A 27,380-nucleotide genomic window follows, 5' to 3' on the forward strand; every position below is an offset into this window, starting at 1 on the left:
TATGAGTCATGGCAACTCCCAGGGCATCTGGCACAAGTGTGCATTATGTGCTTCTGATGATCACACACCAATTGAACAGTGATGTAATGATAGCTTTTGCAATTTACAAACATTAGGGGCTGCTGCTATGGAGCCCTTCAAGCCATTGGTGCAATCAATTGCACCCTTGAGAAGCCTGAGATAGCTGCAAAGCCATTGAATCTTGCAGCCTGGCTATCTTCGTTGAGAGCAAACCTCACATAGTGATGTGCCTTGCTGCAGAGGGCATTTGTGACCTCCTTGATGCATCTATGTGTTGTGGACTGCAAGATGCCGCACAGATCACCTGTGAATCCCTGGAACAATCTGCAGGTGTGGCGGTCACCTTTAAAGCCACTGGCAGGGGGTGGCCTCCCATTCCACGGGGCATTAGGTCTTCATGAAGAATGTGGTAGATGTGATCTACCAGAGCTCGGGACTAGCTCAGACATGCGCGGCATTGTCTATCACTCACCTGTAAAAATGAGAGTCTTCTTTAGTATACCCTAGGTCTCATGAGTCGCCTCCATTGTCTGGGTCTATTCTCTTTACCCTCCTATTCTTGCTGTGGCTCCTCCTGACCCCAGACATCAGCCAGGGCCTCCTCCTGAAGCTGCGCTCAGGATCATCTCTCCCTTCTTCTCCATTGAATTAGAGCCCTCAAAAAGGCAGCATTGAGGCCTGGATCCATAATTATTTTATCCTTCTCTCTGAAATGAAACATTTGAAGAGATGAATGATTAGCTTGTCAACATAGTGAAGTTCACAATCTGCAACCAATAGCAGCTGTAATGGTCTATATGCTTCCTGCCCCACTAGCCTTGTCGGTAATGCAGTCTTGTATATGAGATGCTAACAGACACATGAGAGTGACCAAGATGCCATCCCTGAGACTTAACATCTCAGTGGTTGGAGAAGGTTAGAATAACATGTGTGACCTGACAGAGCTCAGCGCTCCTATCTCAGATCCGGCATACTAATTAACAATAAGTTGCTCGCGATTAATGACTGGATGCCCATTGGGCTGTTATGCATGCCAATTCTGGAATGCACGTGACAGTCCTCCATTGATGGAATGTTATATATGCTCCACCAATGCCTCCTTAACGGTTGCCTGCTTCCCCAAATTTCACATTCCTTTGTGTTAACGTTGAAACGCAGTGACTGTGATGTTAAGCCACAAACTCCTACATTTCCCTGTCACTGCACTGGAAAAGGCATGGATTTCAAAGGCTCTCTTCTCAAGGAGGTTTACCTGCTTTCTCTCAGGTCAGACGCCAGCTTACTCTTCTGGCACCGACAAGTTAGAGGGCGCCCCCAGAAAGGGTTCCTTAGTCCAGCAGTGCGCTCCTCCCAACTGTCTCAGACTCCTCTCGTGCAGATTTGCACAGAAACTTTCGATTTAGAACTGGCACCATTACTTTGACAGTGCAAGATGGTGGTTCTCCACTATTACTTCGAGACCAGTTTCGATGCTTCTGCTCTCTCTATCTGCATCCCAGCTTTTTACCTGGAACCTCGCAATGTGCAGTAGAGCTCCCTCCTGTTATTCTGCAGCCTCCCCCAAGAAATACTGGATCCCATTGTTTCGACATTATCATCATCCCTCATGAGCCCATCATTTGCGATGTGTCCATGCCCCATGTGGACCTCTACCCTCCCCATCGAGAGGCTGTGTGAGGAGAGGGTCCAGAGGAAGTTCACGAGAATGATCCCAGGAATGAAAGGCTTAACATATGAGGAACGTTTGAGGACTCTGGGTCTATACTCGATGGAGTTTAGAAGGATGAGGAGGGATCTGATTGAAACTTACAGAATACTGAAAGGCCTGGATAGAGTGGACATGGGGAAGATGTTTCCATTAGTAGGAGAGACTAGGAGCGGAGGGCACAGCCTCAGAGTAAAGTAAAGACCTTTTAGAACAGAGATGAGGAGAAAATTCTTTAGCCAGAGAGTGGTAAATCTATGGAATTCATTGACACAGAAGGCTGTGGAGGCCAGGTCATTGAGTGTATTTAAGACCGAGATAGATAGGCTCTTGATTGGTAAGGGGATCAAAGGTTACGGGGAGAAGGTGGGAGAATGGGGTTGAGAAACTTATCAGCCATGATCGAATGGTGGAGCAGACTCGATGGGCCGAATGGCCTAATTTCTGCTCCTATGTCTTATGGTTTGTGTGCATGATTCTTCCCTCCCACCCCCCAAAGAAAGCTTCACATTCCTCCCCCTCCCTTTATTGTGTTTCCTCCATGTGCAGGCTGCAGATGCCTCCCATAACCATTACCATCCGATTTGCAGACCAATACAGAGCCAGACAGGCCAATGGACATGAACTCTGAAAATGCCCTGCACAGCATTATCCCAATTGAGCACACAGCCCTTTCCCCTCCCTAGAGTGGGAGTACAATGTGCGTGCCATGCATGACCCTGTACCCCAGGACTGCCTCTTCTCTTTCACTCTTGACTGTGAGGTCCACAGAGCCCAAGGACAGTCTTTACTCTCTCACTCCTGACTGTGAGCATAAGCAGTATCTCTACTCTCTCACTCCTGACTGTGTGAGCCCAAAGACAGACTGTACTCTCACTCCTAACTGTGAGCCCAAGGAGTATCTCAACTCTCTGAACCTGACCTGCTGGCCCCAGACCAAGGACTTTGTCTTTCAATGAGTTGACCATTGCCCTCATACCTGAACACTACATTGGCTCCTTTCCCACCCCTCGCATCCCCTTCATGAGCCTCACTGTGACCCACCCCTCGTGTATTCCACTAACACATCCCACCTGCTTTCCTATTCCAGAGTCTGTATGCATCGCCTCCCATTTAAACTTCTAGCATCTCACCCACCCCATTGTTTGTCAGTATCTCAGTTCCCCTTGCTGGGCTCCAGCTTCCCACCCTTGGTCTCCCCTCTGCCTGCCATCATTTCCCTTCTTCCTCTAACCCCTTGCAAAACCTTTCTGCCCCTCTGCCTTCCATTGTTCCCCCTCCCCTCAATCCTTTGAATGCCTTCCTGCACCTTTGCTGCCCAGATGCTCCCACTTACCCCCAACTACTTTGAATGCCTCCCTGCAGCACATTTAATGAACATTCATGAGATGCTAATGAATGCAAATTGCATTCACATAGAAACATAGAAAATAGGAGCAGGAATAGGCCTTTGGTCCTTTCGAGCCTGTTCTGCCATTCAATATGATCTATCTCAATGCCATACTCCCGCTTTCTCCCCATACCCCTTGACTCCTTTGGAGTCCAGAAATCTATTTCCTTCTTAAATATATTTAGTGACTTGGCCTCCAGAGCCCTCTGTGATAGAGAATTCCAAAGATTCACCACTCTCTAAGTGAAGAAGTTTATCCTCATCTCAGCCCTAAATGGCCTATCTTGTATCCTGAGACTGTGACCCCTTGTTCTAGACCTCCCCCCAACCCCACCAACAGCCTGGGAAACTTCATCCTTGTATCCAGTCTGTCCAGCCCTGTCAGAATTTTATACATTTTAATGCGATCCCCTCTTATTCTTCTAAACTCCAGTGAATACAGGCTTAGTCGACCCAATCTCTCCTTGTATGACAATCGTGCCACTCCAGGAGTGGAATCAGCCTGGTGAACCTTTGCTGCACTTCCTCTATGGCAGGTATATCCTTTCTTAAGTAAGTAGACCAAAACTGCACACAGTACTCCAGGTGTGGTCTCACCAAGGCCCTGTACAGCTGCAGTTAGACACCCTTGTTCAAGTCCCCTCGCAATGAAAGTCAGCATGCAATTTGTCTATCACCATTGAAATAATGCTCTGTCATTCTGCCTTTCCTACCAAAGTAGATAACATTTTACTGCAGCTGCCATGTATTTGTGATGGAATACTCCCCACTTGCCTGGATCAGTGCAGTTCATACAACACTGAAGAAGCTGGACATCGCCCAGGACAAAGCAGTCCGTTTGATTGGCACCACGTCCACAAACATTCACTCCCTCACCGCTGATGCACAGGAGCAGCAGTGCGTACCATCTACAAGATGCAGTGCAGGAATTCACCAAGGCTCCTTAGACAGCACTTTCCAAACCCATGACCACCACCTCCTAGAAGGACAAGGGCAGCAGATAGATGGAAACACCACCACTTGGAAGTTCTCCAAGTCACTCACCACCCTGACTTGGAAATATATCGCCGTTCCTTCACTGTAACTGGGTCAAAATCCTGGAACTCCCTTCTTAACAGCACTGTGGGTGTACGACAGCACATGGACTGCAGCAGTTCAAGAAGGCAGCTCACCACCACCACAAGGGCAACTAGGGATGGCAATAAATGCTGGTCCAGCCAGCGAAGCCTACATCCAGTGAATGAATAAAAAAGAAAAGCTCACTCAACTTGTCTAAATCGCCTTGAAGTCTCTTAACATCCCCCTCACCTAGTTTTCTGTTATCAGCAAACTTGGAAATAATAAATTTGGCTCTCTCAATAAGCCAAGCACTGACCCTACTCGTTACTGCCTGCCATTCAAAAAAGCCCCATTTATTCCTACTCTCTGTTTCCTGTCAGCTAGCCAATTCTCAATCCATGCCAATATATTGCCTACAATCCCATGTGCTTTAATTTTTGACATAAACCTCTTATGTTGGAGTTAATCAAAATACATCACATCCACTGGTTCTCCCTTATCTATCCTTCTAGTTACATCCTCAAAAAACTCCAGTAGGTTTGTCAACCATGATTTCCCTTTCATATATTCATGTTGACTTTGTCAAATCCCATTGATGTTTTCCAAGTGCCCTGTTATTACATCCTTTATAACAGACTGTAACATTTTCCCTACTACTGATGTTAAGCTAACCGGTCCCTTTTTTCTCCCTCCCTTTTTTAAATAGTGGGGTTATATTTGTCACCCTGCAATCTGCTGGGACTATTCCAGAATCTATAGAATTTTGGAAGATGACAACTAACTCATCCACTATTTCCATGGCCACCTCCTCCAGTACCCTGGGATGTAGATTATCAGGCCCTGGAGGTTTATTGTCTTTCCGTCCCATTAATTTCTCCAGCACTATTTTTTCATTAATACTAATTTCCTTCAATTCCTCCTTCGCAACAGATCTTTGGTCCTCTAGTATTTCTGGGAAGTTACTTCTGTCTTCTTCCATGAAGACAGGACTAAAGTAGTTGTTTAATTGCTCTGCCGTTTGCTTGTTCTCCATTGTAAATTCTCCTGTTGTGGACTGTAACGAACCTACATTTGTCTTCACTAACCTTTTTCTTTTCACATACTTAAAGAAGCTTTTATAGTCTGCTTTTCTTTGCAAGTTTAACCCAGTAATCTATGTTTCCGGTACTTGGTTATCTCCATTTGATTCACTTTTTGTGCTCCTTCAGGTTGCATTTCTCTTTATTAACAACTCATCTGCTTTCTCCTGACACTGTGGGTTTGTCCCATTACTTCTGAAGGGAATGTGCACTTCTGTCCATTCCTGGAGTGGATTTGAATTTTCTTTTTCCATGGTGTCTGCCATGTTCTTGCTGGACCTTTTAAACACAGTTTTAACCATTTGTCCTTCCACTTGTGAATGTTAGTATATCTGAACCTCTGAGTCTTTTTTCTCCTTCCTAATGTATACAACCTCAGGTTTCTCTGATGTTCATCAGCCAAATCTTCCTGAACTCTGTGCAGTCCTCTCATTGTTAACGACTCAGTTGTTGGTCTTATCAATCAGTTTTTTAAATTCTTCTGTGGGATTTGGGGTCGCAGGCCAAGCCAGCATTTCTTGCTAGGCCATTTCAGAGGGCAATTAAGAGTCAACCACAACAGATCTGGAGTCACATGTAGGCCAAACCAGGTAAGAACAGCAGATTTCCTTCCCTAAAGGGGATTAGTGAACCAGATTAGTTTTTATCACATTCAATGATAGTTTCACAGTCATCATTACTGAGACTAGCTTTTAATTCCAGGTTTTTTATTAACTGAATTTAAATTCCACTACCCTGGGCCTCTGGATTACAAGCCCTGTGACATCACACTATGCCATCGTCTCCCTTGTTATGCCCAGGTATCCAAGTGCAGGTCATTTCATAAACTAAAAAGTGGAATTGTTTTAACACTCCTTCCTGAGAATATCATTGTCAAACCATCCAAAACATGCAAAAATTCTATGAACTTTATGAGACATAACTTTTATAAATGATTTCAGTCTGTCTGCAGCCTCTCACCACTTAACTCACTGGCCTAGTCATGGTAAGTCAGAATCAGTTCATTCTGTATGGAATATAGTCTTACCTCCACAGCCCTTTCTCCTTCACCATAACTAATTTCTATATCATCGAACAATTATTCAGGATAGAATTAATGGTCACATGGAAAAATGTGAGTTGATTAGGAAGAGCCAGAATAGAATCCTAAAGGGAAAATCATGTTTAACTTACTTGCTGGAGTTTTTTGAAGAGGTAAGGGAGAGGGTTGATGAGGGTATTGCTGTTGATGTGGTGTACATGGACTTTCAAAAGGCATTCAATACAATGCCACACAACAGACCTGTGAGAAAAGTTATAGCTCATGGAATAAAAGGGAAAGTAGCAACGTGGATACAAAATTGGCTGAGTATTAGGAAACAGAGGGGAATGGTCAATGGATACATGGATGGGAGAGGTCTGGAGGGTTATGGACTAGGTGCAGGTCAATGGGACTAGTGGAATAATATTTTGGCACAGACCAGAAGGGCCGAATGGCCTGTTTTCGGTGCTGTAGTGTTCTATGGTTCTATGGATATTTTTCGGGCTGGAGGAAGGTTTGTAGTGGAGATCCCCAGGAGTCATTACTGGGACCCTTACTTTTCCTGATATATGTTAATGATCTAGATCTTGATGTGCAGGAGGCAATTTCAAAGTTTACGGATGATACAAAACTCGAAAGCATTGTAAACTGTGAGGAGAACAATACAGAACTTCAAAAGAACATAGACAAGTTGGTGCAGTGGGCAGATGGGTGGCAGATGAAGGTCAATGCAGAGAAGTGTGAGGTGATGCTTTTAGGGAGGAAGAACATGGAGAGACAATATAAAATAAGGGGCACAATTCTTAAGGGGGTGCAGGAGCAGAGCAACCTGGGTGTATATGTGCATAAGTCACTGAAAGTGGCAGGAAAAGGCAGGTGAATGGCACTAAGTCATTATGCTAATTCAGAGAGCTGATGCAGACATGATAGGCCAAATGGCCTCCTTCTGCACTGTAACATTCTGTGATCAATAAGAACAACAACTTACATTTGTAAAGCTGAAAAAAGAGACATGTGCAAGCTTTTTGTCTTGCATTCATCAGGGCTCCTGCAAGAATACCAATTTAAGGGAAGACAACGGCTCATACTGTATGTGAAGAAAGTGCTGATTCATTGGCAAGTGGCATTGTCATGAAGAATGCACTGCTGATGGTAACTGACAGTTGACTGCCAAGCTAATATTAATACACAGGGCCCTGTTCTTTGCTGACAGAAAGAACATGTACACACAATGCGCCTGTTTCAGCCAAACAAGACAAGTGACAGCCATTTGTTGACTCATTCCTCAGGGCAATGTTTCGACCAATCAGGATCAAGCTACCTGGTTTAAATTCAAACAATGGGCAATCCTCAAGTTCTGTACTACCAAACAGCTACTTACATTTGTATAGCATCTTTAATGTAATAAAACATTCCAAGGCACTTGACAGGAGGGTTATCAAACAAAATTTGACACAGGGCCACATAAAGAGGAATTAGGACACTTATAGTCAAAGAAATAGATTTTACAGAATACCTTAAAGAAGGAAACAGAGGCAGAGAGGTTAGGGAGAGAATTCCAGAGTTTAGGACCTAGGCAAAGTCCTAAAGGTACAATGCCAACACTGAAATGATTGAAATCAGAATGCACAAGAGGCCAGAATTGGAAGAGTACCAAGATCTCGAAAGTTGTAGGGCTTGAGGTTGCAGAGGAAGCAAGAACTCCTTGACAGAATGGATACAATAACTAAACGCAAGGGAATCTGATGGGGCCCTTCAACCCAGACTGTGATGGCCCAATCTCTCGTCTGTGTTCTTCTCATACAGGAGGGTTGACACAATTGGCCTCTGTCCCTGATGTAAAAAAGGGGTAAACACCAGCCAGAGTCTCAGTTTCTGCACCATTTGGGGACTCCTACTGGAAGTGCATATATATGTATATATAGGTCAGCCTCATACCTGAATAGCTTGCTGAAACCCATTGACTTGGCAAATGCAGTGGGAAATGATGAGTGGAAGCAACGCCTATGCACAACTTGATGGGATTCAGTGCCATGACGAAACAAGGGAGAGCACAATAGAATCTCTTCCCCCAAATAATAATGATTGCACCAATCTATCTGCTACTGCTATTATTTTGAATATTTCCTAATCTTTTAATGATTTATTTTTGTAGGTTAAATTTGATGGTTACACCCCTCCTACTTACACAGCTGAAACAGCAGGAGATGATCACTCTACTGGGTAAAGTTGGATTGTATTTTATTTCTCTTTGGGATTAAGAGTCCTGGACTCTGTATAAATTTACAGAGGTATATTGTCTCTATTCTCTCAGCTGGGCAGTTTCCAAACAGCAGGGGTCACAAAATAAACCTGATGCTAATTCAGCACTAAACTAATAATTTCACTGCAAAAGGTCATAGGATGATGGGATAAACAATACGAAAAGTCAATGGTCCAGCACTTCTGGGATTGTAGAGGTAGATAAAACAGATTTTTACTCTGTGTTTAACCTGTATCTACCCTGGCTGTATTTTATTCTATATTTAACCTGTGCTGTACATGCCCTGGAAGGGTTTGATGGGACAGTGGAGTGGGAGCTTTACTCAGACAACTTTGCTAAACCTACCCAGGGAGTCCCAAATGAACAAGTGTCTCTCACCGTACTAAGTGTAAAGTACAGATGAGGGACTAAGTTAGCATGTGCTTAATGAATCAAACTTGCTAAAAACATTGGAGAAGTTTTGGATAAATCCATTTCGTACAGCATGATATGTAATATCTCCCAAGGTTGCTTTGAAAGTATTTTATCAAAGCAATATAGGTTTGTCAGGAAGTGTTAATTTGGGACAATAAAGATTCAGATCTCTCTGCTTCTAAAGATTTTTAAGAGTCTTATAAAGCAGAAAGCCCCATGTCCGATTCCTGATATGTGCTAAGCCAGCGAATCTGAGTCACATCATATTTGCCCTTGCATTTGAAGGGTAATGATCAGAAGCCTTTGCTTCTTCTATCACTGCACAGCATCCAGTGCTGGACTGGGCTTGTGCCTTGCCGAGGGCTAGGCTCTGCCACTCCCCATCACTAAACAGTCTGCACTCATTCTCCAGATTGACATATGAAGAATACCTATAGGCAGAAATCTTTGCTGGGATTATCAGATGAACTAGAGTCAGCAGCTTCAGGGACAAGGGCAGAAAATAGTTTACAAATATCACTCTCTGATGAGCAATCTGAAACCCAAAAAAGCATTTTGGTTGCAATTCGTTGTGCCAGGAACATGAGCTCCAAGCCTGAGATCAAGCCTAGTCTCATCCACCTTGCACATGGATGAAGGGCTGAGGTATTAAATGAATACTTTGAAGCTGCCCAGGCCATGGTGACAGACGAGGAAACTCTGTCACTAGAAGGGCTCAAAATTGATAAGGGGGAAAGTGTTGAATAGACTGTCGGTACTTAAAGTTGACAAGGTACCAGTACCGTATGAGATGCATCCAAGGATATTGAAAGAAGTGAGAGTTGAAATTGCAGGGGCACTGGCCATAATTTTTCATTGTTCCCTAGACTCGGGGGTGGTGCCAGATGACAGGAGAATTGCAAATGTTACGCCCTTGTTCAAAAAAGGTTGTAAGGATAAACCTAGCAATTACAGACTAGTCAGTTTAATTTCAGTGGTGTGCAAGATTCTAGAAAAAAGGGATAGAATTAGTAGCCACATGGAAAAATATGGGTTGATAAGGACAAGCCAGCATGGATTTCTAAAGGGGAAATCATGTTTAACTAACTTGGAGTTTTTTGAAGAGGTAACAGAAAAGGTCAATGAGGGTAATGCTGTTGATGTGGTGTACATGGGACTTTCAAAAGGCATTTGACACAGTGCCACACAATAGACTTGGGAAAAGTTATTGCTCATGGAATAAAAGGGGCAGTAGCAAAGTTGGATACAAAATAGGAAGCAGGGAGTAATGGTCAATAGATATTTTTTTGGACTGGAGGAAAGAGTTCTCCAGGAGTCAATATTGGGACCCTTGCTTTTTCTGATATATATTAATGACTTAGATCTTGGTGTGCAGGGGACAATTTCAAAGTTTGCGGATGGCATGAAGCTTGGGGGTGTTGTACAGTGTGAGGAGGACAGCGTAGAACATCAGAAGGACATAGACAAGTTGGGGAAGTGGGCAGATAGGTGTCAGATGAAGTTCAATGCAGAGAAGTGTGAGGTGATGCATTTGGTAGGAAGAACATGGACAGACAATATAAAATAAGAGCTGAAATTTTGAAGGGGGTGCAGGAGCAGAAAGACCTGGGTGTATATGTGCATAGATCATTGAAGGTGGCAAGGCAGGTGAAGAGAGGAGTTAATAAAGCATTTGATGCCCTGGGCTTTATTAATAGGGGCATAGAGTACAAGAGCAAGAAGGTTATGCTGAATTTATATAAGACACTTGTTTGACCTCAGCTGGAGTATTGTGTACAGTTCTGGGCACCACACTTTAGGAAGGATGTGAACACATTGGAGAGAGTGCAGAAGAGGTTTACAAGAATGGTTCCAAGGATGTCAAACTTCAATTACGAAGATAGATTGGAGAGGATGGGATTGTTCTCCTTGGAGAGAAGAAGGCTAAGAGGAGATTAGATAGAGATGTTCAAAACCATGAGGGGCCTGGACAGATTAGATAGGGAGAAGCTGTTCCCAATCATAAAAGGATCAAGAATGAGAGGGCACAGATTTAAAGAGATTTGCACAAGAAGCAAATGTGGTGTGAGAAAGGCTTTTTCACACAATGAGTGGTTCGGGTATGGAATTCACTGCCTGGAAATGTGGTGAAGACGGTTTCAATCGAGGCATTCAAGAAGGCATTAGATGATTATTTGAATAGAAACATTGTGCAGGGGTACAGGGGAAAGGCAGGGCAATGGCACAAGGTCATAATGCTCATTTGGAGAGCCGGTGCAGACACGACAGGCCAAATGGCCTCCTTCTGTGCTGTTAAAATTCTGTGATTCTCCTTTGCATGACACAGCAATGTCCAATCAATGTGAGGTTGTTGACAATGGCTCTCTTTTCCAGGTTGTCTAAAATGAAAACTGCTCCAAAAGACGGCTCCCAGGACAGAGATGCAGGTCCCAACACTAATGCAGTTGACGAATCTTTGCCCCAGTGAGTTGAGTGATTCATTTTCATCTCATCTGTTTTAGGTTGTAAGCAATTATCACTTTCACTCAATCACTACTTTTGTTTAACAGGGCAAAGTATTTTCACAAGGGTTCTCCCAATTTTTTTCAGTAAAACCAGAAGTTATATCTGGACTGTGAGACTATGACTATAAATCTGGAGTGTACTTAAATGTATATAAATATCTATACTGTACATACAATTATTTATAAAAATAAAACATACACACACACATATATATAATATATATATTACAGACATTCAAAGCACTTATCAAAACACTCAAGACATCCCAAACTGCTTCATGTTCAGTGAATTACTTTTCAACCCGACTATTATGCAGCCACATGCAGAAACCAACAGTTAACAATAAGACCAGTAAATCTGTTTGGTTTGTTGGAGTTGGTTAAGAGATAAATGTTGGCTCCAGGAGCCAGGAGAATTTCATGCTCTTAGAATCATTTTTTAATTGATTTTTACAGGATGTGGGCATCGCTGGCTAGGCCAGCATTTATTGCCCATCCCTAATTGCCCTTGAAAAGGTGGTGGTGAGCTGCCTACTTGAACCACTGCAGTGGAGTACATACACCCAGTGTTGTTAGGGAGGGAGTTCCAGGATTTTGACCCAGCGACAATGAAGCGATATATTTCCAAGTTAGGATGGCAAGTGGCTTGGAGGGGCACTCCCAGGTGGCGGTGTTCCCAAGTATCTGCTACCCTTGTCTTTCTAGATAGTAGTGGTCGTGGGTTTGGAAGCTTTAGTGAGTTTCTGAAATGCATCCTGTAGATGGTACACACTGCTGCCACTGTTCCTTGGTGGTGGAGGGAGTGAATGTTTGTGGAAGCGATGCCAGTCAAGTGGGCTGCTTTGTCCTGGATGGTGTCAAGTTTCTTAAGTGTTGTTGGAACTGCACTCATCCAGGCAAGTGGGAGTATTCCATCACACTCCTGACTTGACTAATTCCCTAGTCTTATCCTCTAAGGACCAGTGCTTACTTTAGCTATTCTTTTCCTTTTATATACTTGTCAAAGCTTTAGCTTTTTATATTTCTTACTAGTTTTCTCTCATACTCTAATTTCTCTTTTTTTAAAGTTATTTGCTGATTCTTTCCCAATCTTCTGGCCTACAACTAATCTTTGCAGCATTTTCTGCCTTTTCTTTCATTTTGATATCATCCTTAACTTCCTTAGTCACAAATGGTGCATCTCTCTCATAGAGTTTTCTTTCTCAATGGAATATACAGTAAAGTCACGCCGTTCACGCTTTCCTGGTTTGCGTTTTCACTTACCCGCGCTTTGTACTCTGTACACTGCTTCGCCCATTGTGTGCGCAATGTTTGGTTATTCGTGATTTCTTCATGTTGAGGAACCATCTCTTTCTGCATCAACAACGGGCAGTTCACACCTCAACCAGAGGGCCTGCCGGTATGTCAGGGCTGGAGGACCTCGCTTTGGCCCTCCAGCCCTCGGGAAGCCTTCCCATCATCTTTAATCAGATGGTGAGCCCCGAGTCCCTTCCTGCCACTAATTGGCATGGCCCTTTGAAAATCTGGGGTGGGCATGTCAGGAACTGGGACTGGGCTGGGACCTTGACCTGAACTGCGGACAGCTTCCAGACCCACAATTGAAAACCCGGCTATACTCTCAGCATATTTAAACAAATGGGACCAGTTTTTAGTTTCTGCAGTGATTGGGCAGGCGAGGAGCTAAAACCAACTTGGTGGTTGGGCTGCATTAACATCGGCCACATTAACAAGAGGCTGCAAGTGCCTAAAAGGTTCTGAGGCAGCCCAGCAGCCAGGAAAGGAGTGAATTCGTTTGGCTGCTATATCGAGCCGGGGACAGCAGAAACCAGGGTAGTGGTGCAAGGGTGGGGATAGTGGCTTGGAGTTTTTTTTATATATATGTCCAGACAAAATACCCATTGTCATTTGTGATGGCATTACTTTGATGAAATAACACTCAAACCCTTTGGGCCTTCTGCTTTCCCTTCAGCCAAAAATATCAATTACTATAAGATCTTTCATCAAAACTAATATCTAATTCAATTTGAAATCTTCATTGATGTATTGCTCAGAGGCTCCCCCATCTGTTGTATACAAGTACTGCACCACAATAATGCTCAAACTAATGCTGCCCTTCCATAGCTGGAACCTCTAATTGAGTCTTATTCAAAACCATGTTCCCCGTTTGCGAGATTTCATGGGAGTGTAACCCCCGAGAATGGCGGGACTTTACTGAATCTTTGTTGAGAGTTATGGGCCAGGATTTCACGGTCAGCGACCAGGGGATGGGGCCCACTCGCTGATGCGTAAAATGACGCGGCATGATGTCGGGCGGAACTCGTGACGTCACCCCACCTCATTTCAACTTTAAGGTCGGCGAGGGCTCAGCCGAATCAGTCTATTGAGGCCATTGACAAAGTAATTGAAGTAATTAGTGGACCTGCCCGTCCAACCTTAAGTTTGGCGGGCAGGCTGGGAGTCCTGGCGGGCATTGGAAAAAGCATGGGTGGGATGAGGTTTCATGTAGGTTTTTAAATATTTAATAAAAATGTATTTAAAAGTGATGGACGTGTCTCAACTCGTGACAGCTTCCTTGCGGATGTCACGCTGGGCGGACCTTAATTGGCACACCCACGTAAAATGGCAGCGTGCCCCCATTTGGGGGCACCGATTGGAGGCACGCCCGCTCCTAAACATCCCCCCCAATAGGGGGAAAATTCTGCCCATGAAATATCTACTTAAATATCTGTCACTATTTCTCTGCCATCTAATCTTTTAACGGATTTTCCCATTTAATTTCTGTCAGCTCAATCTTCAGATCCTTTAGGTTTAAGACACTAGTTATGCACACACATTTCTCACCCTCAAACTGAATGTAAAATTCTATCATGTTATCATCTTTCTTGACTAGAAGAGCTTTTACTGTGAGTTCATTCATCATTCATTAGTTTTTAAAAATTCATTTACGAGATGGGGACGTCATTGGCTTGGTCAGCATTTATTGCCCATTCTGTCTCATTACACATTAACAGGTCCAATATAACATACTCCCTGGTTGGCTCCAGAATGTATTGTTCTAAAACCCTGTCCCATATACACTCTATGTACTCATTCTCCAGGCTAGCTTTGCCAATTTGATTCATCCAGTCTATATGAAGATTAAAATCACTCACAATTATAGCATTATCTCTCTTACGAGTCCCATTATTTCTTGCTTATACTTTGTCCTACAATTTAGCTGATGTCGGGGCTGAATGTAACTTTTCAATGGTTCTATGGATTGAAGGAGGCAATGGGAGCCGATAGGGTTGGAGGGTAAGGGTACAGCAATGTCAAGTGAAGGTTGTTAGAGGGGATGTGGAATGTGATGCAGATTCTGGGGGTCAGCAGGATGTGGCGGATGGCATGTCTATAGTAATGGGGCGGACTGCACGGGAAGATAGGGGCGTTCAATATTGACCTGAACGGGATTGAAGGTAATGGGGGAGGATTGAAAGGTGACGGTGGGGAGGTCAAATGTGATTCCTTTGTGGGGTGGGGGGGGTCAATGGTAATGGGAGAGGAGGATGGGTGTGACGGGGGAGGGGAAATGTTATTAGACTCAACCTCGAAGGTGACGACAACCATGGTTGCAAGCAAATATGTAGAGCCTCATGTTGGAGATCCCGAGATGCTGAATAGGGATTGGGCCATTGGTGGTGGGCAGAGATGCAGGTCAGTTCAACTGGACAACAGGAATACTACGTAGTATTTACAATGCCAGAGCCTTGGGACAGATGAGACTGTGAACGGCAAAGGCTCAGCGTGTGCAGGAGAGTTTTTGCACAGGGTTTGCAAGGACCCTGGCAAAGACCCCTGCCTCCTTGCACGTGCCTGATTCCGGGGGACATGGGGTGTCCCTCAGAAGCTGGTGGTTGGGGAGGAGGTACACGCATAGGATTAAGGACTATCGCTAATAAACTACATAAAACATGACTAAAGTGCAAGTGAACTATATTTACAAAATTGTGAAAAGTGAAACAATCATGGTTCACCCGTGAAACCACTTGTGAAATCAGAACTTATTAACTTTTCTTTCCCTACCACTTCTTCTAAGCGCTTCCCGGACATCTGCAGCAGGGGTGGAGGCAGCCTGCTGACCAGATGGCCCTGTTGCCTTGAATGATATTGGCAGCTGTCCTTCTAGAGACCTGAGACTTGGAGGACCCCAGCTTACTTTGGACTGTCCTGTTGTGGGGCAGCTGCTCCCTCTGTGGTGACAGGGGTTGAGGCTGAAGGGGCCACAAGCAAGGGGGACTCAAGAGGGCCAGACTCCCTAAGAGCGTCCTGAGTAACATGTAAGATGAATTTGTAGAGTGCATCAGGGATTGTTTCCTAGAGCAACACATTGCAGAACCTACACAGGAACAGGCTATTTTAGATCTATTAATGTGTAATGAGGTGGGGTTAATAAGGGATATCGTAGTTAAGGATCCTTTTGCGGGTAGCGATCACAATATGGTAGAATTTCAAATTCAGTTTGAGGGCAAGCACCTCGGGTCTCAAACCAGTGTCCTCAGCAGACATTTAAAAAGATATTTCATAACATTGAGCAAAAATTTATCCCGGTCAAAAAGAAGGACTCGATAAGAAGGATGAACCACTCGTGGTTAACAAAGGAAGTCAAGAAGAATACCCAATCAAAAACTAAGGCGTACAAAGCAATGAAAACTAGTGGTAGGCCAGAGGATTGGGAATATTTTAGGAACCAGCAGTGGATGCCTAAAAAGCTAATAAAGAGGGAAAAAATCATTTATAAAAGTAAATTGGCAAGGAATATTAAAACAAAAAGCAAGAGGTTCTGCGGGTATATAAAAGAAAGACAGTGGCTAAAGTGAGTGTGGGACTCTTGGAGGATGCGACTGGAGAATTGAAAATGGGGAACAGGCAAATGGCAGATAATTTGAACCAATATTTTGCATCGGTCTTCATGGTGGAGGACACTATAAACATCCCAAAGATATATAAGCAAGGAGCTATTGGGGGGAAAACTCTTGTAACAGGCTCTATCACAAAGGACAAAATATTTGAGAAACTAATGGGACTAAAGGCAGATAAGTCGCCAGGACCTGATGGCCTGCATACAAGGGTAAAGGAAGTGGCTGCAGAGATAGTGGAGGGATTGGTCGAAACATTCCAGAACTCACCGGATTCCAGGAGGGTCCCAGAGGATTGGAAAACCACTAATGTGACACCCCTGTTCAAGAAGGAAGAGAGACAAAAAGCAGGAAACTATAGGCCAGTCAGCCGAACATCTGTCATTGGGAAAATGCTACAGTCCGTTATTAAGTAAGAAATAGCAGGACATTTAGAAAAGCCTAACACAATTAAACAGAGTCAACATAGTTTTGTGAAAGGGAAATCATGTTTGACAAATTTGCTAGAGTTCTTTGAGGATACAAGCAGAGTTGATAAAGTGGAACTAGTAGATGTTGTGCATTTGGAATACCAGAAGGCATTCAATAAGGTGCCACATAAAAGGCTATTGCACAAGAGAGGAGCTCACGGTATTGGAGGTAATGTATTAGCAAGGATTGAAGATTGGTTCAGAAGACAGAGAGTCGGGATTAATGGGTCTTTTTCAGGTTGGAAAGACAAAACTAGTGGAGTGCCACAAGGATCAGCCCTAGGGTCTTAATTATTTACTGTCTATATTAATGACTTGGAGGAGGTGGAGACTGTAATATATCCAAATTTGCTGACGATACAAAAAAAATAGATATGTGTGATGTGGACATAAGGAATCTACAAGAGAATATAGGTTGAGTGAGTGGGCAAAAATTAGGCAGATGGAGTTTGAAGTAGGAAAGTGTGAGGCCAGTCTATTATTTAAATATAGAGACACTCCAAAGAAGTGCAGCACAGAGGGACCTGGGTGTTCTTGTTCATGAAACACAAAAAGTTAGCATGCAGGTGCAGCAAGTAATTAAGAAGGCAAATGGAATTTTGGCCTTTATTGCTAGGGGGTTGGAGTTTAAAAATAGGGAAGTTTGGGAGGCCGTCTCCGGAGTACTGTGTACAGTTTTGGGCCCCATATTTAAGCAAGGATATACTGGCATTGGAGGCAGTTCAAAAGAGATTCACTAGGCTGATTCCTGGGATGAAGGGATTGACTTATCAAGAACGGCTAAACAGGTTAGGCCTTTATTCATTAGAGTTTAAAAGACTGAGGGGTGATCTTATTGAAATGTACACGATTCTGAGGGAGCTTGACTGGGTAGATGTTGAGCAGATGTTTCCACTAATGGGGGAATCTCGAACTAGGGGACATAGTTACAGAATAAGAGGACACTCATTTAACACTGAGATGCGAAGGAATTTCTTCTCTCAGGATAGTGAATGCCTGGAATTCTCTACCCCAGGGATTTGTGGATGCTAGATCACTGCAAGTATTTAAATAGCAGGTAGGTAGGTTCTTGAAATGTCGGGGAGTTGAGGGCTATGAGGAGCTGGCATGAAAGAAGGGTTGAGAACTGGGGCAGATCAGCCATGATCTTTTGAAAGGCGGGGGGAGGCTTGAGGGAACCAAATGACCAACTCTTGCTCCTATTTCTTATGTTCCTATGAGTGGAGGTCCAAGGGCTTTCAACTTTCATTCTTCTTCCCTTTGGGTACCCGAGGGCCCTTGCCTGACTCTTTGAGGCGGAGGGGCACCTGGAGGTAGGTTGAGGTAACCCATTCTGCTCTCAAGTAGCCACTGCAGAAGCTCGGCCATAGCTACAGTGATGCAGTAAATGTCTTAGCACATAACCAGCAGAACCTGCTGGACCAGGATCTCCACGCAGTCTGCCACCCTCCCCATTGCTACTGCTCACTGGGGACAGTGCGCTGTAATGTCAAGCCCCACTGTTAACCAAGCCATGACAAATGTGAAAAGTTTGACCAAACCACTAGATTGCCCCAATTCTACCTTACACTCAAATTGCAGTTTGTACAATGGAAGCAGGATATACTCTCCACTTCTCCCGTTTACCGATACTTTAGCTTTCATTGAACAATCTGGAGGGAAACTAGGCCCTTCTCCAGCAGAAGAGTTTGAGGAGCTCCTGTGTCCCTTAATATAGTTATGGGTTTAGCTGTATCATTTGATGAAAAAGAGGTTATCTTTCCTTTAGACAAAACCCTTTTATATCTCTCATCTATCTTATTCACTTCACTTGCATTCATAGCAGTGTTTACCTTCAGACCTTATTTGTAGAGTTAAAGCTACAATTTGATCCGTGACATTTCCTTTAGAGTTCCCTTTTCGGACTCACTCTTATGAACTCCAATATGCCCCATGTGCTTTCCTCGCAACTTCCAGCATTCTAAACGAATGAGTCCCATTTTATTACAATGCAAACACTTAGGCCTTCGAGTTTCACCTCAACCCTCAGTACTTTGATGATCTAGGGAGGAGATCTCGAGGTATTCTCAGCTATCCATTCTTTACCCTAGCTACTTGCCTTCCTTTCACTGTCCCACTTTCTATCCTTTTCAAATTCATAGAGGTGATGGTTTTATGGATCAGCTTATAATCATCAGCCATTACTGCTGCCTGTCTAGCAGTTGCAACCCTTTGGTCTTCAAAATGCATTCTTATTACAGAAGGCGGGAAGTTTTTGAATTCTTCCAAGAGAATGGTCTCTCTGAGAGCTTCATGGGTAGTTTCAACTCCTAATCACAGAATCTTACCGTGTAGAAAAGGCTCTTTGGCCCATCAAGTCTGCACTGACACGTGAGAAACACCTGACCTACCTACCTAATCCCATTTACCAGCACTTGTCCCATAGCATTGAATGTTATGATGTGCCAAGTGCTCATCCAGGTACTTTTTAAAGGATGTGAGGCAACCTGCTTCCACCACCCTCTCAGGCAGTGCATCCCAAACCGTCACCACCCTCTGGGTAAAAAAGTTTTTCCTCACATCCCCCTAAACTTCCTGTCCCTCACCTTGAACTTATGTCCCTTCCTGACTGACCCTTCAACTAAGGGGAACAGCTGCTCCCTATCTACCCTGTCCATGCCCCTCATAATCTTGTACACCTCGATCAGGTGCACCACCCCCCACCCCTCCACAGTCTTCTCTGCTCCAACGAAAACAACCCAAGTCTATCCAACCTCTCTTCATAACTTAAATGTTTCATCCCAGGAAACATCCTGGTGAGTCTCCTCTGCAACCCCACCAGTGCAATCACATCCTTCCTATAATGTGGTGACCAGAACTGCGTACAGTACTCCAGCTGTGGCCTCACCAAGATTCTATACAACTCCAACATGACCCCCCCTACTTTTGTAATCTATGCCTCAATTGATAAAGGCAGGTGTCCCATGTGCCTTTTTCACCACCCCACTAACATGCCCCTCCGCCTTCAGATATCTATGGACACACACGCCAAGGTCCCTTTGTTCCTCAGAACTTCCTAGTGCCATGCCGTTCATTGAATACTTCCTTGTTAAATTACTCCTTCCAAAGTGTATCACCTCACACTTTTCAAGATTAAATTCCATCTGCCACTTGTCTGCCCATTTGACCATCCCGTCTATATCTTCCTGAAGCCCAAGACACTCAACCTCACTGTTAACCACCCGCCCAATCTTTGTGTCATCCGCAAACTTACTAATCCTACCCCCCACATAGTCATCTATGTTGTTTATATAAATGATGAATAATAGGGGACCCAGCACAGATCCCTGTGGTACGCCACTGGACATTGGCTTCCAGTCATTAAAGCATCCTTCTGTTATCATCCTCTGCCTCCTACAACTAAGCCAATTTTGAATCCACCTTATCAAATTACCCTGTATCCCATGTGCATTTGCCTTCTTTATAAGTCTCCCATGTGGGACCTTGTCAAAGGCTTTGCTGAAATCCACATAAACTGCATCAACTGCACTACCCTCATCTACATACCTGGTCACCTCCTCAAAAAATTTAATCAAATTTGTTAGGCATGACCTCCCTTTGATAAAGCCATGTTGACTATCCCTGATCAAACCTTGCCTGTCCAAGTGGAGATAGATTCTCTCCTTCAGAATTTTCTCCAATAGTTTCCCTACCACTGATGTGAGACTCACTGGCCTGTACAACCTTCTTAAATAGCGGAACAACATTAGCTATTCTCCAGTCCTCTGGCACCTCCCCCGTGGCCAGAGAGGAATTAAAAATTTGGGTCAGAGCCCCTGTGATCTCTTCCCTTGCCTCCCTCAACAGCCTTGGACATAAATCATCTGGAACTGGATATTTGCCCACTTTTAAGCCTGCCAACACCTCCGATACCTTGCCATTCCCTATATCAATTTGCTCAAGAACCTCTCAGTCTCTCTCCCTGAGTCCGATACCTTCATCCTCATTCTCTTGGGTGAAGACGGATGTGAAGTATTCATTCAACACTCTACTGATGTCCTCTGGCTCTGCCCATAGATTACCCCCTTGGTCCCTAATGAGCCCTTCTCTTTCCCTGGTTATCCTCTTCCCATTGATATACTTATAGAATATCTTGGGATTTTCCCTACTTTTACCAGCCAGAGCTTTCTCATATCCCCTCTTTGCTCTCCTAATTGCTCTCCTAACCTGTCAAAACTACCTTACTTAATCCTTTCAAATTCAATGTAAGTTTGCCCAGGCTGTTCCCTTAAATTTTGAAACTTTTTGCCTGTATGCTTCAGGGACCAACTCATATGCATTCAAAATAGCCTTTTTCACCACATCATAATCCCTAGAAGCATCTTCTGACAGTGAAGCATAAATTTCATGTGCTCTACCTGTCAATTTGCTTTGAATGAGCAAAGTTCAGTTTTCCATTGGCCAATTCATCTGTTCAGCTTTCTTCTCAAATGAAATAAAGAGTGCTTCAACATCCATTTCCTCAAATTTTGGAAGAGTTTGTACGAAGTTAAACATCTCCCCACTGGGTTCTGATCTGGAAATAAGACCTGCCTCACCTACTGGTGTCTCTTTTTTAACTGTCAGCATTTTAAGCTGTAATTCTCTTTCTCTCTCTCTCTTTCCTCCTTTACTATTTGCCATTTCTAACTCCCTTTGAAATGCCCTTTCTCTTTCCTTTTCTGCTGCCTCTAGTTCCAATTTTTTTATTTGCAACTGAATTTGAGCCGATTCCAATGAACCATCCCTTGGAGAACTCGATCTCTCAGGTATTCCTTCTAATTTAAAATGCTGTGCCAGGTCTTCAATTATCTCTGCCTTCCTAGCTTCGGCAGGCAATCTTACTCTTGATTTGCTTGCCAATTCAATTAACCTGGCTTTTGGGATCCCTTGGAAAATCGTCAGTCTTTTCCACTTGCAGGAAAGCTTTGGAAGTTTCCAGTGCCATCTTATTTTTGACAGTACAAACCTGGTATTTCCCTTTAGCTTTTATTACTTACTAAATCAACACCCAAACTGTTGTTGTCTTTTGTTCCAAAATATCCCAGACCTGAGCCCCCAAACTTTGTCACGACTCACAGGGGATAGTGCGCTGTAAGATCAGCTTCACTGTTACCTGAGGCATGACAAATGTGAAAAGTTTGATCAAACCACCAGATTGCCCCAATTCTACCCAACAGTTCAATTTAGGTTAACAGGATACGAGCACCAGGTTTGTAAACTTAATAAGTAAATAACTGTTGAACAAACTGCCATTAACCAGTGGCAAAAGAATATGAACTACTAATTTCTAACTCTATAAACTAAACTCTACCCCCTCTTAAATCCCTATACACACACATGCAAGACACATAAGACACACAAAACATGGATTTTAAGGGTGAAATAGAACAATTCAGTAGCACCAATACCAGAGTACAGGATTCGATGGATTGATTTTGATCGATGTCTTCCAAATTCTTTTCAATTCTTGTTGATGACACAAGGTCTCTCAGCATTTGTAGTATTTAGTTCACTGGTTGAGCACTTGCCTTTCAATGTCTCTAACAGTAATTTTCCACTTTGCCTCTTGACGGGGTTTTTAGACAGAGAGCAGGCTATAGAGATATGAGGAGAAAAAGCCAGCTAGCTATTATTCTGGAATTACTGGAATCTTCCACACACAGGAGAAAGAAGTTTTAGGTCTTCTTCCCTTCAGGTTGGGAGCTATTCTGCTGCACTGCCCTCACATAAAACCCTGGTCACTTAGTCAGGAGCCAATTAAAACACTGTTGCCAGGCAGCTCCAGGACTCCTTTCCAGCACTATGCTGTTTCATGGCACACTCTGTTCCAGGACTGCAACATTGTGTATATCTCTCATCCTGCTCCAGTGGGCATGTCTTTCAAACTGTAGCCACTGCAATTTTTCCACAGTCCAACAGAAATAAAATGATATGTTCCTTACATGCCTCCAACCTTAAAAGATATTAAACACCATTTAAAAATACATTTCATCACAAGGTATGTGACACATTGACAACAAAATACGAGACTTACTTCCGTTCATTCTTCCTCCCCAATATACAATCTTATACAATCTTTAGCATTCTAACCCCTTTAACTTATTTTAGTATTTTATACCCAGGACAATGCATCTGCGATCACATTATCTTTACCAGCAATGTGAACTATCTTTACATTGAATGGATAAAACAATAGACTCCATCTAAACTTTGTCGCATTTCGAGTTTTAAACTTTGCAATGAATGCCAGCGGATCATGGTCAGTGTAGATTAGTGTTTCTTTGTTATCGCATCGGGCATAAACTTCAAAGTGCTGAAGAGACAGCAACAATGGTAGAGTTTCCTTTTCTACTGTACAGTACTTCCCCTGATATTCATTTAGTTTCTTGGTAAAGTTACAACAGTCCAACAGAAATAAAAAGATATGTTCCTCACACCATGGAGATGTCCATGCTTGCACAGGTCAGCATCACTTCATCAACCAGCAAGCTGAATGCCTCCTCCACCTCACATGTCACTGTGGTGAGGCCTTCCAACATCCCTGCCTGATTTCCCCCTGTCTCTTGCTGCACTTCCAGCATCTCTTGGAAGGCTGATTCCAGAGGCCCACCATTGGTGCGAAATTCACAGAGGCCTCCTCCCCAGAACTCTTCCAAGTGCCTGGAACTTGGCTGACCCTGCCCCCTCCTGCTGCGGGCACATGTCCATGCAGTGTGCACCAGAATGTGAGACCCTTCCTAAACTAGAGCTAATATCCACTGAGGTGTTTGTGTTTGGGCTGGTGGAGAGTGCAGCATCTGCTATGATGCCTCTACGGGTGCACTTTCTTCCTCAGCGATATCCTTGCTCCTTCCAGGCTTGTCTGTATGCTGGACAGGGCTTCATCACATTTGGGCCTTACCTTCTTCTTGTTGGCACCTGTAAGTGAGAAAGGAAAGAGCAAATGACTGCATGAGCTGACTCCAACATAGAGGAACGCTTAAGCCTTAGGTCTCTATAACATGCATGGGTTTTTACTGGATGGAGGCTACAAGCCAATTTCTGCACCTCCAAAGGATCCGTCCCACTCCACTCCTGCCAGCTGGGCTGCCTGTTCCTCAAAGACAGTCAGTTCTTTTCAAGTGTGGCCAGCCCCCTCCTGCCTTCTCCTCTCTCAGATTATGGTTTAACTTCTCCTGCACAATGAGAGAAGATGGGGTTGAGAGCAATTGGTTATCAAGTTTCTTTCTCATGCTTCCAGTCTTACAAATAACCCATTGGATTGTGGGCCATGAAATTGATGCACTGCAGGTTGCCCAGAAGGGTTCTGGTCCAGCACCCTTCAGAGAGGTGAGCCCGTGAAGATAGAAGGATTAGGCTTACAGAGGCATGTCATTAATGATGCTTGCTGGCACCCTCAAGACCTGAGACTCTTCCCCCTTCCTCCCAGGCAGCATTTAAGCTCTGTGTGTGAAAGGGTGAGGGATCCACAGTGGCATTTCCATCTGCAGAGTAGACGGACTGCAATGGGACTATGAGGCATCACCTTATCAGAGTACGACTGAGGCCCGTGTCCCCTGTATCATTAAGTGGGTGAGTATGAGCAGTTGAGGGTTCACTTACCCTGGAGGAGTAGATGAGATCATTCATCCTTTTGTGGCATTGTCCTCTACTCCTCTACAGTACCCTGGGCATTGAATGCCCTGGAGATTCCCTCTCATGCCGAATTCATCTCTCTGCTCGGCCTCCTCTCCCCATCCTGTGGATAGAGGACATCCCTCCTGGCCTCCACTTGGTCAAGCAGGATGCCCAGGCAGGTGTCGCTGAATTTGAGCGCAGGATGTCCTTGTCCTCTTTGATCCATCTCCTCCCTTAACGTTGTGTAGGTTGCTTTCTGGGCATCTTTTAAGTATGGTGCCCAGATATGATGGCAGGGTGCCTGTCTTTCAGCCTGTCCCACCATGCAAAACGTTGAGAAACCCCTGACCGTATAATTAACGAGGCTGGGGTTGCATGATATCATGTGAATTCCCAACGGATTCTGTGGCAGTAAACACTCCCTATTCCCACTTAATCCTGGAAGGGAAAATTTCACTTTATCCTGACTCTTTGGACACATCTTTAGCTGAAACAGTAATTTTCATGGCAGATTTACAGAAAGTCATGGATTTTTGTACATCACTTGATTTTGCGGGCACAACTCCAATTTCTGCAGCGCCAATGAGTTTCTCTGCAACCACTTGAGAAAACAATGCTTTAACCCCAGCCAGGTCATTTCATAATAAAAGATCTGCACCATTAATAGGCAAATTAGGCACAAGCCTCTACAATTATAGCATTGGAAATTAAACCATATTTTAAATTAATTCTATGCAAAGGAATGGGTTAACAATACCTATCAATACCCAGTTTCAATGCATTTTTATTTAGCAAACTTTCTGGCGGGAGAGTCCCATCACTTGCCAACATCAGTGACTAGGCTGATCCAGTTTCTCTAAGAATAACAATTTGTTTTCTTAGCTCACCGGGCAAGAATGATGGCACTTCACTTTTAAACATGTTTTCTTGCCACGCTCTGTTCGTGTAATTGAAGCCTTTTTCTATCGAGTTCAAATTCCCTCACTTTCCTTTTTGAAATTCAAGGTTTTCCTTTTCTTTTGTTCTTTGAAATTCTAATTCAAGTTTTCACATTCCTCTTTCTTTCTCAAACTCAAGTTTTTTTTTCATTTCTGACTCCAATTCCAGTTGTTTCATTTCAACTGAATTCTAGCAAACTCAACCTGAACCCTTTTCCTCCTCAAGGCTCAAGTGCAGAGGCAATACTTCAACCATCTCTGCCTTTTTAATCCCTACTTTCAAGAACGCCTAATCTCTCTGTCACAGCTTTCAAAAATTCTCCTTTGTTAACTGTTGCAAGGCATTAACAGTCAGGCCACCCCGGTCCAGAAACGTCTGAGCATTGATTGTAGCCATGTTGACTATTCACTGAACACAGCAAAAGTAAACATGAAATCATGTTTGTAAAGCTCTGGAAAACTCCAGTAGGAGGCATTCAAGGAGGTAATACCAAGAGTACAGGACAAATATATTCCCGTAAAGACAAAGGAGGGGACCAAGCTTGGAGAACCCTGGATGTCAAGGGACATAAAGGTTAGGATTAAGGAAAAAAGGGAATCTTATGGCAGATACCAAGGGCTCAATACGGCAGAATCCTTAGAGTTGTCTAAAAAGTGCAGAGGGGAACTTAAAATGGAAATTAGGAAAGCTAAGAGATTGTGCATGAGAAAACATTGGCAGGTAGAATAAAGGAAAACCCAAAGGGTTTCTAAAAAATATATAAAGAGCAAAAGAATAACTAGAAAAAGAGTAGGGGCCAATTGGAGACTATAGAGGTAATCTGCGTGTGGACCCGGAAGACATGGGTACAGTCCTCAATGAATACTTTGTGCCATCTTCACAATGGAAAACGATGACACAGGTATTGACATCAGGGTGGAGGACTGTGAAATATTAGAGGAAAGTAACATAGAGAGAGAGGAGGTTTAGCAGGTTTAGCGGCCTTAAAAGTGGATTAATCTGCAGGCCCGGATGATATATATCCCAGGCTGTTGAGGGAAGCAAGGGAAGAGCTATCAAGAGCCCTGGCAGGAGTTTTCAAATCCTCTCTGGCCACAGGTGAGGTGCCGGAGGACTTCTAACATTGTCCCATTATTAAAAAAGGGAGGAAAGGAAAGACCGGGAAATTATAGGCCACTCAATCTAACCTTAGTGGGTGGGAAAGTTACTGGAAAGAATTCCAAGGGACAAAATATATCAGCATTTGGAGAGACATGGGTCAATCAGAGATAGTCAGCATGGATTTGTTAAGGGAAGGTCATGTTTGACAAATTTGATCGAATTTTTTGAGGAGGTAGCCAGGCGTGTTGATGAGGGTAATGCATTTGATGTGGTCTATGTGGACTGTAGCAAGGCTTTTGATAAGGTCCCACATGGAAGACTGGTCAAGAAATTAAGAGCCCATGGGATCCAAGGAAAAGTGGCACATTGGATCCAAAATTGACTAAGAGGCAGGAAGCAGAGTGTGGTGGTGGAGGATGTCACTGTGAATAAAAGTCGGTTTCCAGTGGGGGCCCTTGATGTTTGTGTTGTACATAAATGATTTGGACTTAAATGTAGGGGGTATGGTCAAGAAGTTGACATGAAAATTGGGAGGGTAGTAAATAGTGAGGAGGATATCAATGGACTGGTCAGGTGGGCAGAGCAGTGGCAAATGGAATTCAACCCAGAAAAGTGTGAGGTCATGCACTTGGGGAGAGCTATCAAGGTAAGGGATTACACTATGAATGATAGGACCCTAGAAAGTTCTGAAGATCAGAGGGAACTTGGTGTGCATATCCACAGACCTCTGAATGTAGCAGGGCAAGTAGATAAGGTGATTAAGAAGGCATATGGGATACTTGCCTTTATTGGCTGAGACATAGAATACAAGAGGAGGGACGTTATGCTGAAACTGTATAAAACTCTGGTTAGGCCACAACTGGAGTACTGCATGCAGTTCT

At 43.8% G+C, this 27,380-nt stretch overlaps 1 protein-coding gene across 2 annotated transcripts in view; it reads left to right on the forward strand.

Annotated features, from left to right (window-relative positions):
* The window catches only part of trpm2 (transient receptor potential cation channel, subfamily M, member 2), a 543,973-nt gene that overhangs the window by 490,432 nt on the left and 26,161 nt on the right, over nucleotides 1–27,380 (forward strand). For both annotated transcript variants that reach the window (XM_041200804.1, XM_041200805.1), the window contains 2 exons: nucleotides 8,431–8,498; nucleotides 11,326–11,415. In XM_041200804.1, coding sequence (XP_041056738.1) covers nucleotides 8,431–8,498; nucleotides 11,326–11,415 — 158 coding nt within the window. The remainder of the gene's footprint in view (nucleotides 1–8,430; nucleotides 8,499–11,325; nucleotides 11,416–27,380) is intronic.

The sequence above is a fragment of the Carcharodon carcharias genome, chromosome 12 (genome assembly GCF_017639515.1).
Source record: "Carcharodon carcharias isolate sCarCar2 chromosome 12, sCarCar2.pri, whole genome shotgun sequence".
In the NCBI taxonomy this organism is placed as follows: Eukaryota; Metazoa; Chordata; class Chondrichthyes; order Lamniformes; family Lamnidae; genus Carcharodon; species Carcharodon carcharias.